Source organism: Canis aureus, chromosome 36 (assembly GCF_053574225.1).
Source record: "Canis aureus isolate CA01 chromosome 36, VMU_Caureus_v.1.0, whole genome shotgun sequence".
In the NCBI taxonomy this organism is placed as follows: Eukaryota; Metazoa; Chordata; class Mammalia; order Carnivora; family Canidae; genus Canis; species Canis aureus.
In genome coordinates this window covers 23,283,924-23,300,072 of record NC_135646.1, presented here as the reverse complement: position 1 = coordinate 23,300,072, position 16,149 = coordinate 23,283,924, and the positions used below count along the sequence as shown (strand labels likewise).

At 39.6% G+C, this 16,149-nt stretch overlaps 1 protein-coding gene across 1 annotated transcript in view; it reads left to right on the top strand.

The window, feature by feature from the left end:
• LOC144306209 (uncharacterized) overlaps positions 1-13,980 on the top strand; it is an 87,914-nt gene extending 73,934 nt beyond the window's left edge. The window contains exons 3-4 of the mRNA XM_077885626.1: positions 12,624-12,805; positions 13,827-13,980. Coding sequence (XP_077741752.1) covers positions 12,624-12,805; positions 13,827-13,958 — 314 coding nt within the window. The 3' untranslated portion in view covers positions 13,959-13,980. The remainder of the gene's footprint in view (positions 1-12,623; positions 12,806-13,826) is intronic.
• The last annotated feature ends 2,169 nt before the right edge of the window (positions 13,981-16,149 follow it).

The window sequence follows — 16,149 nt, the reverse complement described above, 5'->3', positions numbered from 1 at the left end:
ATGATTTTAAATAGCAGGTTTTTTTTAATCTTCTTGGCAGGCAAAGCTTTTTTCCCCCCCCAAATAGGGAACCATGCAATATATATTGGTTAGAAATCTTCTTTCTTCACTTAACAGTGGATGGTGAGTATCTTCTGTGTCAAAATAAGGACATGGTGTAGACAGCAAAGCAGAGCAGTTAATAAACCGTGGTGGGCAGGATGCCCTGAAAGATTGTTAAAAATGCAGATTCTCAAGCTCTATGTGGACCCAAATGCATTCATATCTGTGTTTTGATCCCTGTGGCATTCACGTACACACAAAAGCTTGAGGAACATTGGAGCATAACATGTATATGGCTTTCATGAAAGCAAAATAGTAATTCTTATTTTTTCTTCATTGGAAAACCTATAAAAGACAATTATGAACATTTATAGGGCTATTTAATTTGTGCTTTGACATGGCTAGCCTCACTTATTAAAGGTGACATCAATGCCAAAATGCAAAGTGCTTTCTTAAACTGTGATGTCTCCATCAGCTGGCCTTTGCCTATGCTAAAGTGAACTGTAGAGTAAAATGTAAAATAACAATTTACTGGCTTTAAAACTAATATAAAATTATCTCTTACCTTGTCTTCTAAATTAGACAGTTTATAAAGCAATTTTCAAATATGTATATATATTTAAAACTAAACTACCTTTTGCTTTTGATTCATTGAGAACACAGTTCCTTAAGTAGGAACTCTTTGAAGATGAACTACTAGTATGTAGTGTACTTATTGGGTCAGGTCAGTAGAATTGAAAGCTATGATATGGTTTAATTTGGAAACCCAAGTAAATAAAAGAAAAAAAAAATTCCACTCCTGGTTCTCATGTTACAAAGTTTATAATGAAGTAAACCGTTTTTCCTTGAAAAAAAAATGTTACCTTTACAACATTACTTCTAGTTTCTCATTTTAGACCTCTTGAAAGCTATTAATTTAACAAGCATACTATTTGCTATGTAGGAGTAGCCGTGTGAAAATCTGTTTCTGAAACCCCCTCTACTGAAAAGTCATGTAGTACATTTTTCTGTGCAGATTTGAAAAGCTTCAATTTCCCAGCTGGCAAAAGCATTAAGTGTGTGTATGCTTCCAATTAGAAGCAAGATTTTCCCCATGCATCGTCCAAGGTTACGCAGTGGTCCACAGAGGATTTGTGGGACCTTTTTTGTCTTTGTCTTCTTGTTTTCTGCTGCTGTTATGTGGACAGTTTGCAGAACTTTGGCTGCTGAGCAAGATGTAAAAATTTCTGAACATTGATTCATTAGGAAGTAGCAATTCAATCCGAACAAATAGCATGCCACATTTACAGTTTGTTTCCTTGGAAATAACTTTCAGGAAGTCAGAGAGTTAAAAACCAGAAGGGCATTGTTTCACAAATGGAAGCTATTTGTTCATGTGCTGGTGGGAATTGTTTTCTAATGTTCCTTCTAGAGAAGACAGAATTAAATAATACATTCTGAAAATTTTCACCAAGTAATACAGTTCCAAGTTTTCACAAGTTGTAAAGGGAGGAGAGAAAAGGCAAAGGAAAGATAAAAAGTGTTCTTAAGTCAAGGCTTCATTTAGAACAAAGACATCACTCCTTAAAAAGGTCATGAGGATAGGAAAAGGATATTCAGATACTGCTTGTAGGTATCAAAAATTAGCATTTTTGCACTTTGGCCTCAGTCTGTCAAACATTCTTTTTTTTTTTTTTGTATATTTTTTTATTGGAGTTTGATTTGCCAATGTATAATATAATACCCAGTGCTCATCTTGTCAAGTGTCTCCTTCAGTGCCCATCACCCAGTCACCCCGTCACCCCTGCCCACCCCTTCCGCTACCCCTTGTTCGTTTCCCAGAGTTAGGATACTCTCCTGTTCTGTCTCCCTCTCTGATATTTCCCAGTTTCTCTCCTTTCCCCTTGAATCCCTTTCACTATTTTTTATATTCCCCAAATGAATGAAACCATATAATGGCCAAACATGCTCTTGAAAAAAAATCCTTCTATAGATTTTTGTTTTGATATGTCACATATCACTTTGAAATGCAAACCTGAGTGTAGGTGTGGTAGCTGCTTTCATATCTTCCAAGATGTCCATAACTGTTCCTGTTGCAGAAATGAACGGAACTTAACGTGAAATTTAAAAAGAAATGTATCTGGGGTGCCTGAATGGATCAGTCATTTAAGCATCTGACTCTTGGTTTTGACTCTTGATTTTGATCATGATCTTAGGGTTGTGAGATTGAGCCCTGTGTTAGGATCTGTGCTGGGTGTAGAACCTGCTTAAGATTCTTTCTTTCTCTCATTCTACCCCTCCCTTTTCTTCTCTCTTAAAAAAAAAAAAAAAAGAGTAAAAAGAAATATATCTGGAAATAGATTAGAATATTTCCAGATGTTCTGTATAGAGAAAAGACCTTTTGTACAAATAATATTTTAAGTGATCATAATCTCTTTTCTCCCATATATGTATGTTACGTAGGTTGAATAAGTCTATCCACTTATGTTGTAAGACATTTATTGGATAAAATTCAGAGACCAGTTAATATTAGTATTTACTGAAATAAAAAGAACTCAGTCTTCATGATTATTTCCAATATCCATTATGTAAAAGCTTATAATTGATAGGGCCTGCAGGAACACAACAAGGATGTCCTTTCTCACCACTGTTGTTCAACATAGTACTGGAATTTCTAGCCTTAGCAATCAGACAATGAAAAGAAATAAAAGACATCTAAATCAGCAAGGAAGAAGTCAAACTTTTGCTCTTCACAGACAACATGATACTCTGTCGAAAACCTGAAAGATTCCACCAAAAAAAAAAAAAATGCTTAAATTGGTACATGAATTCAGCAAAGTCACAGGATGTAAAATCAAAGTATAGAAATGCAAGAGATAGAAAGTATAGAAATCTCTTGCATTTCTTTTTTTTTTTAAGATTTTATTTATTCATGAGAGACACACACACACACACAGAGGGGTGGGGGGCAGAGACACAGGCAAAGGGAGAAGCAGGCTTCATGCAGGGAGCCCAACGTGGGACTCGATCCCGGGTCTCCAGGATCACGCCCTGGGCGGAAGGCAGCGCCAAACCGCTGAATCACCCAGGCTGCCCCATTTCTGTACATTAATAATTAATCAACAGAAGGAGAATTCAAGGAATTGATTCCACTTACAATAGCACCAAAAATCATAAGATATCTAGCAATAAACCTAACCAAAGAGGTAAAAGATCTGTACACTGAAAACTGTAGAATCATGAAAGAAATTGAAGAAGACACAAAGGCATGGAAAAACATTCCATGCTCTTGGATTTGGAAGAACAAATATTGTGAAAATGTCTATACTACCTAAAGCAGTCTGCACATTCAATGCAATCCTGATTAAACTACCACCAACATTTTTCACAGAGCTAGAAATAACAGTCCTAAATTTTGTATGGAACCACAAAACACCCCAGATAGCCAAGGTGATGTTGAAGAAGAAAAGCAAAGTGGGAGGCATCACAATTCTGGACTTTAAGCTGCATTACAAAGCTATAATCATCAAGACAGTATGGTACTGGCACAAACACAGACATGTAGATCAATGGAACAGAATAGAGAACCCAGAAATGGACCCACAACTGTATGGCCAACTAATCTTCCACAAAGCAGGAAAGAATAGCCAATGGGAAGAAAAGACATCTCTTCAACAAATGGTTTTGGAAAACTGAACAGTGACATGCAGAAGATTGAAACTGGACCGCTTTCTTACACCATACACAAAAATAAATTCAAAATGGATGAAAGACCTAAATGTAAGATAGGAATCCATGAAAATCCTAAAGGAGAAAGCAGGTAGCAACCTCTTTGACATCAGCTGTAGCAACTTCTTACTAGACATGTCTCTGGAGGCAAGGGAAACAAAAGCAAAAATGAACCATTGGGGCCTCATCAAGATAAAAAAGCTTCTGCACAGTGAAGGAAACAATCAACAAAACTGAAGAGCAGCCAATGGAATGGGATAAGACAATTACAAATGACATATTGGATAAAGAGTTAGTATCCTAAATCTATAAAGATCTTATGAAATTCAACATCCAAAACCTCATAATTCAGTTAAGAAGCGGGCTGAAGATATGAATAGACATTTTTCCATAGAAGACATCCAGATGATTAACAGACACATGAAAAGATGCTCAACATCAGTCATTATCAGGGAAATACAAATCAAAACCAGGATGAGATACCACCTCACCCTTGTCAAAATGGCTAAGATTTACTCAGGACATAAGAGATGTTGGTGAGGATGCAGAGAAAGGGGAACTGTCTTACTTTTGGTGGGAATGTAAGCTGGTGTAGCCACTCTGGAAAACAGTATGGAGGTTCTTCAAAAAGTTAAAAGTAGAGCTACCTTACAACCCAACAATTGCACTACTAGGCATTTATCCAAAGGATACAAAAACACTGATTCAGAGCAGCACATGGACCCCAGTGTTTACAGCAGCATTATCAACAATAGCCAAATTACAGAAAGATCCCTGATGTCCATTCACTGATGAATGAATAAAGAAGTGGCATATATCTGTGATGGAATGTTACTCAGTGATCAAAAAAAGACTGAAATCTTGTCATTTGCAACGACATGGACAGAACTAGAGTGTATTATGCTAAGCATAATGTCAGAAAAAGAGAAACATATCATTTCACTCATATGTGGAACTTAAAAAACAAAACAGATGAACATAGGGGAAGGTAAGGACAAATAAAATAATATGAAAATGGAGAGGGAGGAAAACCATAAGAGACTTTTAAATATAGAGGACAAACTAAGGGTTGCTGGAGGGGAGGTGGATGGGAGGAGGAGCCTAAATGGGTGATGGGTATTAAGGAAGGCACTTATTAGGATGAGCACTAGGTGTTTATAGGTAAGTGATGAATCACTAAATTCTACTCCCCAAACTAATACTACACTATATGTTAACTAACTTGAATTTAAATTAAAAAAATATATATTTCCAGACTAAATATCAGGCTACTTGCAAACAACATAATGCTAGAAGCAAGAAGAAAATTAACTAATTATCTTCAAAATTCAGGGGAAAATAATTTAAAACTCAGAATTCTATACCCAGCTAAATGTAAGAATAAAATCACATCCTGCAGACATGTGATTTCTTGGAATGTTAAACACTGAAAAAAAAAATTCCCTTTTGAAAATAATGCTAACCAATGTGTTATAGCAAGAGGAAAAAATCCAAGAAATGAAATCCCAGAAGCAATGATTAGCCAAAAACCAATGAAATTTATTAAATCTAGGAAAAAATGATAAAAAAGTATTGATGTGGCCTGTATTTTAATCCAATGACTTTGTGATTTTAAAGTATCATTTACATCAAAACAGCTGGAAATCTGAGCTAACAGTACAGGTGGACTGAGATGAAGATTTTTCCCCACTTTTTCGAGTGTGGTGCTGTGTTCCTTCTCTGCATAGAGTGTGCAGGCATGCATCCACATCCACAGCACTGAGGAGCAGTAGCTCAAAAAAAGTTAAATTGACTCAAAGTGGAACTGCTTGGACTAGAAATGCAAGTATCCTCACTCAATATACTTGTGGCTGTAGGAAACACTCGTTTCATACTATTGTTACAAAATCAGTTACTAAGATGGCGTCACCAGTGGGAAGGCTGACTTGCCCTCTCTAGCCCAAGCTGCCACTGTCTTTCACCTCAGCTGCCGCTACGGTCTTCAGTTGGCCTTTCCAGTTCCATTATAGTCCCACTTGAGTTCATTTTTCAGCAACAGTGATATGTATTTTTTAAGATTTCTAGCATTTTTAAAAATTATAAAATACACATGACCAAAAACTCACCAAACTCATTTTAACCCTTTTCAAGTATATTAATTGAGTGGCATTGAGTACATTCACATTGTCGTGCAATCATCACCACCATCTAACTCCAGAGTTTTTCATGGTCATAAACTGAAGCTCTGTACCCATTAAACACCAATTTCCTTTTCTTCCTGCCTTCCAGTCCTTGGTAATCACTATTCTATTCACTGTCTCTGAATTTGGCCACTCTCGATCCCTCTTAGAAGCAGACTTTTGTGTCTGGTTTATTTCATTTAGCATAAAGTCTTCAAGTGTCATCTGTGTTGTAGCACATGGAATTACCATCCTTTTTAAGGCTGAATACTATTCCATTGTATGTGTATACCACAGGTTAGCCATTCATCGGTTGATGGACATATGGGTTGTTTCCACTTTTTAGCTCTTGTGAATAGTGCTGCTGTGAACATTGGTGCACAAAGAGCTATTTGAGTCCCTGTTTTCAATTATTTTGACTGTATACCCAGAAGTAGAATTGCTGGGTCATATGATAATTCTGTTTTTAGGTTTTGAGGAAGCACTGTTTTCCACAGCAGCTGCTCTAGCACTGCACAAGGGTTCCAATTTCTCCACGTCCTTGCCAACATGTGTTATTTTGTTATTTTTTTTAAAAGAATGATAATCCTAATAGGTATGCAAGTGATATTTTTAAAATAAAAAATAAATAACATCACTTCCTGCTTTAAGCTCCATGGTTTTTCATGAGTCTTTATAACAGCCATCAGGCCTGAATACATCTGGCCCCTGCTTATTTTTTCTAACCTCATTCTGTGGCTCCTCCTTGCCTTCTAGGACACTGTAAAGCCTTCCATCTGTGAGGACTTTTCTGTTTGTTCTTCCCTCTACCATGACTTCCCTACTCCCTTGCCTTGCATGGATGGCTGTTTATATTATTCTTTGGGTCCTGTATCTGCAAGGGTCCCTAGCACCCTTTGTGAGGAGAACCCCAGCACCTTGCTCTTTTCCTTTGTAGCACACGTCAGCACTGTAATGATTTCACCCCTTTGCGTGTTTCCTGCCTGCTTTTAGCAGTGGGATATAAGCTCCACAGGGTATAAGCAGTGGCTAGTTTTACGGTTGCTTCCTCAGAGCCTGGTAGGCTCCTGTGAAATGCTCAACAGGGAGTTGATAATTAAATCACAGCAAGGTCATGGAAGTTCCTCATATATTTGTAACTTTTCCCCTCTACTGATGAAACATATGTTCAGTTTCCCTGATTTGTCAAAATAAAATCTTTCAGAGGTAAATTTATTATCTAAAATCTTTTAAAATTTTTATTATACATGTGTTTAATATTAACTTAATTACATAGTTTAATATTTATATTACTGGACTCAAAGCTGCTAAACAGATTATAGCCAGATTGACTGCTTTCTAATAGCCAGTAATTAAAATCACTTTTATTTAAAAAAAAAATCAAGTTGATACATTTAAAAGGTAACAAAACTCAAATACCACTTAATTTAAGCACTTTTGCCTCATGAACAACAAAAAATAAGTATCTGTAACTTTTATCTGAAATCTGCATGTTTTGTTCCAGTTCTCTCCAGTAAATATGAACATACCAAATAATTTGCCAAATAGATTTTAGAAGTAATTTGAAGGGTACATGGGAGGGAAATTGAGAATTTAATCTCTACTCATTTTAATTCCACATTGCTCATTTTGAGCAGGACATTAAAAGCACCAATATCAATTATAGAGTTTGTAAATGAAAAAAGGAAATGAATTGTCTGGGATTTATCGAACAAAAATGTCTTCTATATGGACGATTTTAGAACTCTCTCTTTACACATTTACAGTCTAGTATCTGGATGTGGGTTTCCTTTATTCATTCTGCTTGGCATTTAATGGGTCTTTTGATCTAAAAAGTTCTCCCTTCTCACCTTCACTGAATCTGTTCTCAGCTTTTATGACTTCTTTTGACAATCTAACATCTGTTGTTTTACCCCTTTTTTTTTTCCTCAGAATTTCTTATCTCCTTTTTTTCCCTCCTGTTTTTTTGTTTGTTTGTTTGTTTTTGTTTTTTTTTCTGTTATATGTTCTGGGAGATATTACTATCATTTCTAAATCAGTGGTCCTCAAATTTGTGTGTATCAGAAACACCTGGGACACTTATTAAAAAATAAATCAATAAATTCCATCCCTAGAGTTTAGATTCAATAGTTTTGGTGTGGGGGCCGAAATGGCATTTCTAACAAATTCCCAGGTAACTCTGATGCTACTGGTATGGGGACCACAATTTGAGAGATGTCTTATATATCCTTGCTATTCCATATGAGGATCAGCATGGCACTTCTGACGCTGCTGGGTGATAAAGCTACTCGTCTTTGGCCCACACTTCGAATAGCAAGGATCTGGAATAGTGGTTCTCAACTTATGAATGTTGGCCCAGGAGCATCAGAATCCCTTCGGAATTTGTTAGAAATGCAATTTCTCACTCCCCATCTTCTGCCTGCCAAATCAGAGTCTGCTTTTCAACAAAATCCCCAGGTGATCATGATGCCAATTATGCAGCCCACCCTTTAAATTTATTTCAGATGAAATTTTAATTTTATACACTCTTTTTAAATCCTCAATTATTCATTTTTATGATAGTCTAATCTTGTTTACAGATGCAGTATCATCTCAAAATATTCTGAGGCTACTAACGTGTTCCTCCCAGGTTTTCTTTTTGTTTGTTAATCATGCTGCTTTTATTTGTCAGCTCTCCTGTGGTATCAAGTGAGCCTATGAATCTTAATGGTTTATAAAACAATCTTAATTGTTTATATTGTATGTTGCTGTTTCAACTCCTGCTCCTACACGTCTTTATCCCAGGAGGCAGAAGGAGGGGACTTAATATGGGCCATGCCTTTTTTTTTTTTTTTTTTTTTGAGTGGAGAAGGAAAGGAGCAAGAGGGCTGTTGGAAACCTACATGGGCTCTTAGAAGTTTTGCTTGAATGTGGGCTGCATTCCATCTGCTCTCATGCTATCGCCAAAGCAGTTGTAAGGATAAATAGGTTGTCATTAGAATGGAAAGTATGCTTGTCCCAAAGGAGGCATGTTACAGACTGAATGTTCTGTCCCCTTACCAAATTCACATGTTGAATTCTAATCTCATTGTGATACCATGAGAGTGGGGCCTTTGGAGTAATAGGTCATGAGGATGGAGCCCTTGTTAATGGGATTATAAGGCAATGAAAGGACCAGATTTCTCGCTCTGCCATGTGAGGTCACAAGGAGGAGAGGGCAGTCTGTAGACTAGAAGAGGACCATCACCAGAACTTGACCATGCTGGTCCCTCGATCTCAGACTTCCAGCCTCCAGAACTGTGGGAAATAAATTTCTGTTGTTTAAAAGCCATTCCAGGGATCCCTGGGTGGCGCAGCGGTTCAGCGCCTGCCTTTGGCCCAGGGCGCGATCCTGGAGACCCGGGATCGAATCCCACGTTGGGCTCCCGGTGCATGGAGCCTGCTTCTCCCTCTGCCTATGTCTCTGCCTCTCTCTCTCTCTCTGTGTGACTATCATAAATTAAAAAAAAAAAAAAATTAAAAAAAAAAAGCCATTCCATGTGTGGTACTTCGTTACAGCAGCCTGAACTAAGACAAGGTACTACAACTCACGGGTCAAATGAAGAGAGTTATATGATCCTGTTGCAAGAAGGGATAGTAAATAATGTCAAGCAAGAATACAATTTACCATTGTCCTTCTCTTTTATGATATTGGTTTTCTTCAAAGATCTAGTCTTATATATATATATATATATATATATATATATATATATATATGAGATTTATGAGATAAATATATATATATATATTTATCTCATATAATGTATTGAAGCAAAGGTATTTGTGTATATATGTCATTCATAATATGGCATGAAATATATTAGGTATGCACACGCATTATTTAAATCAATGCACGTGTGCATATGTATAAATCCATGTTGGTTTGTATAGGCAGTTGGCACAGGTTTCCTCTGGGGTTGCAAAGATCTGTTTTCCTTCTAGACTTCTCCCTTGAATGGGAAGGATGGTACTTGTCTCTGTGAAAGTAGGTGCCATGTTCTGATCAGCAGACTTCCCTGTACACTGCCTGGCTATGAGGCAGGCAGATATCACTTGCTGACAACTCCGGTAGTGACATATGCTTATTATTTCCAGAGGGCATTTCTCACTGAATTAGGAGGAAGTATAAGGAAGGCAAAGTAGGAAAATAACTCTCTTCTTCCTGTAGCTGGGAGAACTGAGAGAAGTTGGAATTGTTAAAACCTAGAAGCTTCAAGGAGGAACCCCACAGAGCTGAAATGTAGAGATCTGAGGAGGAGAAATGCTTGCTGGTAGGGTTTGCAAGTTCTTCAGGTTCCTTGGGAACCTCTCCCCATGGTATTTCCTGCCATGTTCTAGAGGGCTGACCCCTGTCTGAAATTTATTCCCATACATTGCTTTAGAGTTCTAGTGCAAATGTATATGTGTACAAAACATTATGTTGTTTAGTTCTCTTGTTTTTAACTAATAGTTAAAAGAATAATATTTTCTTAAAGTTGTGTATTGTTAGCTTTTCTCTTAGGTGAATGATGCATTTTGAATTAATTGCTTTAACATTTGTGTGACGTGAGAACAGAGGCTCATTTTTTCCCCACACACACACTGGGCCTGGGCAGAGTCAACACAAACACACAAGACTGGACAGCAGTCGACAATCACAGAAGAGAGGTGTTCCTTGCTGGATGGCACTGGGGGGGCAGCGAACCCCTGATTGGCCTCACATGGCTCCTGATACTGATGGACAGTGTGCATCCAGGAATGGGCTTTAAGTTTTTTTCATATTTTCTTTTTCACAAGTACTTTTGTTTGTTGGTTTGTGTTGTTAATTTTATGTGTCCGCTTGGCTGGGCCACAGTACCCAAATGTTTGGTCAAACATTATTCTAGACGTTTCTGTGAATATACTCTTTAGGTGAGATGAACATTTATGTTCGTAGACTTTGAGTAAAGCAAATTGCTTCATTCAGATTTTACTTTGAATAAAGCAGTTCCATAATGTGGAATCAGCTGAAGACTGTAGGACAAAAAAAGATCTTCCTCAGGAATGAGGGAGTTCTACTAATAGACTGTCTTAGGATTTGAGCTCCAGTATCAACTCTTCCCTGAGTCTCCAGCTTGCCAGCCTACCCCACAATTTTGGACTTGCTAGCTTCCACGATCACATGAGCCAATTCCTTAAAATGTCTGTCTACTTACCTGTCTACCAACCTACCTACTTATCCATCTATCCATCCATCCATCCTATTGGTTCTGTAAACCTCCTATAGGTTCTGTTTCTCTAGAAAGCCCCAACTAATGCATGGTCTTTTTATCAGAGTTTTGGAAATAGGAAAATTTAATCTGCAAGGATGTCTCAGAGTCTCTCAGCCTGCACTTAGACTCATGGATTGAGCTTTTGTGTTTGGTTCTACAGTAGATGGTTGTATCTAACTATCACAGAGGGGATGATGGGACACTATTTGTGGGTACTTGGTCCAGGGCTCTGTGATTGAGGAGGAAGGCAGGAAGGGGAGCAAGGAGCCAATCAGCAGTCTTTGCCAAGGATGGAAAATGGCAGGGCTTCTCATCATTCAATTCTTTGCCTGAAATAGGTCCAAACAATAGATGAACTTATATTTGTGAGACCAAGCCTCTTCAAGATTTAGTGTATGTCTTAATCCACTTAGGCTGCTATAACAGAATATTATAGACTGGGTAGCTTATAAGCAACAGAATTTAATTTCTCACAGTTCTGGAGGCTGGGAAGCCAAAGATCAAGGTGTCAGAATGGTGGGGTTCTGGTGAGAGCCCACCTCTTCTATAGACAACTATCTTTTCACTGTGACCTCACTTGATGGGAGGAGGAAGGAATCTCTCTGGGGTGCCTAATCTTCACTCATGAGAGCTCCACCCTCAAGATCCAAGCACTTTCCAAAGGCCCCATTTCCAAATCCTATAACCCTGGGGATTAGATTTCAACATACGAATTTTAGGGGACACAGGCATTCATTTTCTAGTGGTGTGTTTCTATAGTGGGCCAGGCCCCAGAGAGCACATGTGGCCACTAGCTAGGGTAGTTTTGGCTACTTGGAGTTTTCTCTGTTCTCTATCCCAACCTTTCCATCTTCTTATTCCTTTCTCTCCATGGACACACACTGCATTAATAGGCATCAGTGGGCAGTGGCTTTATTTCCCTGCTCTGAGTAAGAAGGCAGGCCCTGAGATACAGGAGTCCCTGGCAGGGAGGCATATTGTCATGCTGAGCTCTGCTGCCCTGGGCTGCAGGAGAATGAAAGACATGTCTTCTCATATTCCGGAAGTATTCTCTACTTATCTACTTATCTACTTAGATGCCAGGCATCAGTATTTATGACATGAGGCTTAACCAAGTCCTGGAACTTAGTAAAAGATTGATGGGATATGTACTGTCCATGCTCTAAGGCCTTAGCAAGGGAATTCTAACCAGAAAATGCACAGCACTTACTATATATTGCAGAAGACTAATGCTGAGCCACTGTATTCTGTATAATGAGTGGACGAAACAGGAGAGTAGAGACCATTATCTTGGTGGCTTAACGTTATTAGCATTTGATGATTATTTAAAGTCCTAAATCATGACTTTTCAAGGGCTCTCCAGAGTTGGAAAGCAAAAGCAATAAACTCTAGGACATTTTGCATAGCTGAGAAGGAAGTAATTAAAGCACATTATCAGGTAAATATTTACTTTTTGATGTTGCAGAGTTGGAAGCCACATTACTCAAGAATGCTAACCCAATGAAGCCTCCCTTTAGAGCTAATGTCGAGACAGGGAGACACTTTTGTCCAGATCTACTTTCAGACCTGCAAGGCTGTCTTCTGTTAATAAAGCCAATTCTGAATTTTAACGGAAGGGGCAGATTTCATTTGAATGTGTGGCATAAGGTAACTTTATAAGTCACTTGATTTACAAATGGTAGTTTCAACCCATTAGAATTTTATATATTTTATAAAATATCCTTCACTTAACTCCTTTCCTTTCTAAGGGTGCCATTAAAGATGACGTATTACCATTTAAACGGTTTAACCAGAGGCCAACTTGATATCACAGTTGTATAAAGATATAAAATAATATTTTGGCATATTATAAAACTTAGCAAGTAATGAAAATAAACTTGCCTTTAATGATATTCAGAAACAGACTTATTCTGAGGAGAAAAATCTTGTGCATTCTTCATTTTCTATAAATTCACAAGTCATTGCAAGAAGAGAATGATTAACCCTCTCCTCTTCTCTTATTATTTTTAAATAAACCATGCTCCAGCTAAGTGGAGGCTGTGGGTGAGACATTTTACCTGCCCCGATTAGGATAAAGTTTTAAAAATCCCAAGAGTAGCCAAGGAGGTCTCCCATCCATCCCAGAAACATTTAGGATGAGGAGACAGGCTCTGTCTGAATGAGACGTGGCAGGGTGGGGGTGAGGGGTACTGCACTGAATTGAGAGGATTCATCAAAGGACACATACAGCGTCTTTCTTTTTTTCAAAGATAAAATGACTCCATAGACTGAGATTATGAAGATGCTATCTCACTGCACTGTTAGAAATACCACTGAACTCTGGAAACCTAGAATCAAGACCAGACCAAAGAGATAATGGCATTAAGACAGAAATTCGTTTTTCCTTCTATGTCCCCTCCTCCCTGTTCTCTTCTTCTTCATTCTTTTTTTTTTCTTCCTCTCCTTTCTGTCTCCTCTAACGGTTTGCAGCCACATTTAAAAGTAAAAAGAAATATTAATTTCAATAAAAATATCACTTAATGTGATCTACTGCAAATATTATATTGTAGGATGTGATCAATATAAAAATTAATGAGCTATTTTGTATTCATTAGTTTCTGGTTGTGTGGGTTTTTTGGGCTTTTTTTGGTACTGTGTTTTGAAATTGGTGTATATTTTGCACTCATAGGACATCTCACTTGAAGCTGGGCCATGTTTCAAGTGCTCAGGGGCCATGTGGGTTCCTGGCCACCGAACGGGACAGCGCAGATCTGAGGCAATGAGAGAGCGGTCAATACCACATGAGGCAGCATGTGGTTGACGGTAGTTTGGGGAGATGTATTTCTGACGCTGCGAAAATAAATGTTGTGAAATGCTGGCTTATGAGTGCCTTGATCTGCACTGCACAGAAGATCTTTAATGACCTCAGCTCTGCATGGCAATGAAATATCAAACAGAATTTCCTTTCTGAGAGCCCTTGAATGAATTTGCCAGGCTGAGCCTTCCTAAATTGTGCTAAAGGCCGTGAGTAGCACGGGGCAGCAGGACTCCCCGCGTGGCTTGGCAACGTGGAGAATACATACTGTCCGTTCTAGTTAGCATGACGGAGTGAGACGGATCTCAAGGCCTGGGAGGGACATGCAATGTAGTAGCAAAAATTGGCTCAAGAAACCTAAAAGGCATAAAACAGCATAAAGGCAGTGATGGGGTAAAGTTAAGAAAAAAAATACCAAAGCATCTCTGTGAGGGACTATCTCAGGGAAGGTGTACATGGAACCAAGCTGTAGATGGCAAGTGAAGTTTTGGGTTGATTTTGCTCTTTAATTAAATGTGGCTAATCTGGGGCTGAGAAGACATCTGCCTTTCCCTTCTTAGCCTCTCTTAAATTTAAAGCATTCAAGATGCCTTTTGGGTTTCCTGGGGCTGCAGAGATTAGAACACGGGGCTCGTAGTGGAGTGGAGGAGTGACCAGTCCATCTGCTTCTACTATACATCCCCCCATCTCTCCCCTGTGGGGCAGCCAGCATGAATTTATGGACATAAATCTGATTAATTCATTCGAAAGCAACCAAGCAGGAATGGTCAAAAGAAGCAGTACTGGACTTGGGATTCTCAGCCCTGCAGAGGACTCTGTGGGGACACTACGGGGTGGATCTCAGTCAGGGCCCCCTGCCACATCCCACACCCCCTCCTGCTTATCGGCCACCTCTGGCCAGTCACTTCCCCACACACCCCGTACTTAGTCCTGCTGCAGGACCTTTGCACTTGCTAGTGGCGTGGACCTAGGAGCTTGGGTGAGCTATAGGTTCCCGGGCAACCTCTCTATATGTACCTGTTCCCTCACACCGGCCTCCTAGAGCTGAGGTGAAGGGTAAATAAATCAATGTATGTGAGCACTTAAAAAAAGTACCTTGCATTGACAGGTGAAAAAAAATGTAGGTCTCTTACAAACTCACTTAGCAGCAAATGTGATCTGAATGGACGGGAGACCATTGGTGTTTATCCGTCCTGCTTAGTGTGATAAATAAGTGTTTTCGGTGGAAATACTGATAAAATGATGAGGTGCTGCCCACACCCCGCTGAGAATTCAAACACAATATGGTGTTTGCGCTGGATTCTATTCCGAAAGCCTAAAAACTCTATTCTTGGAACATTTCTTTCCCCAATAGTTTTGCATAGGGGATTGTGCGCGTGTATTGTTCCTGTTTAAGACCCAGCTTCTCTCTCTCTCTCTCTCTCTCTCTCTCTCTCTCTCTCTCTCTCTCCTCTGTCTATCTCAGCTCTGACTGCCCTACCTAGGCAGCCCCTCTTCCGACGTACCTTCTGTTCTAGGACCCTGTTGACCGGTCCTCATAGAACTTACTATCTGCAATCATCTTACTGCTCTGTGGCTTTAATGACCATTTATGTCCTGACAAGTCCAAAAATTATAGCTCTAGTGACTTCTCCCCTGAACAGATTGTATTTAAGCGACCACCTGACTGTCCCCACGTCTGCCCTGCTCGTCTTGCACACTCTCCCACTACAATGACGGCCTCTGCATCCTTTCGGCTGTTTCGGCCAGATCTTTGGAGCGTCCTGTCTTCTCTCCTGCTCCCACGCTCCACACCTGTGCCCCCAGCAAATCCCACCGGCCCTGCCTTCAAGGCCTGTCTGAGCTCTGCCCACTTCTGCAATCCCTAGTCCCACGTGTCCTCCCGGCCTGTTGCCTGGACTCCTGCCATGGCCTCATGCCTCTCCTTCCATCTACGATCAGTCCATCCTCCCATGGCCCTTGGGTCCTGCCCAGCAGGCTTCCCTCCCAGCCTCCTCCATTCTTGGGCTTTGGCTCCTTCTTCCCGCTGACCTCCCTGCTCTTGCCCCCAGACCTTGGTGCTGTTCTGTCTACAATGCTTTGCCCCAGATCTGCTCCCTGTTGTTTTCGAGCACTTGTTCAAGTGTTCAGACCCTTGGAGGATCTTGCCTGACTGCAAATCTCCTTGGCCCTCACATTCCCAGGCCCCTTACAGCTT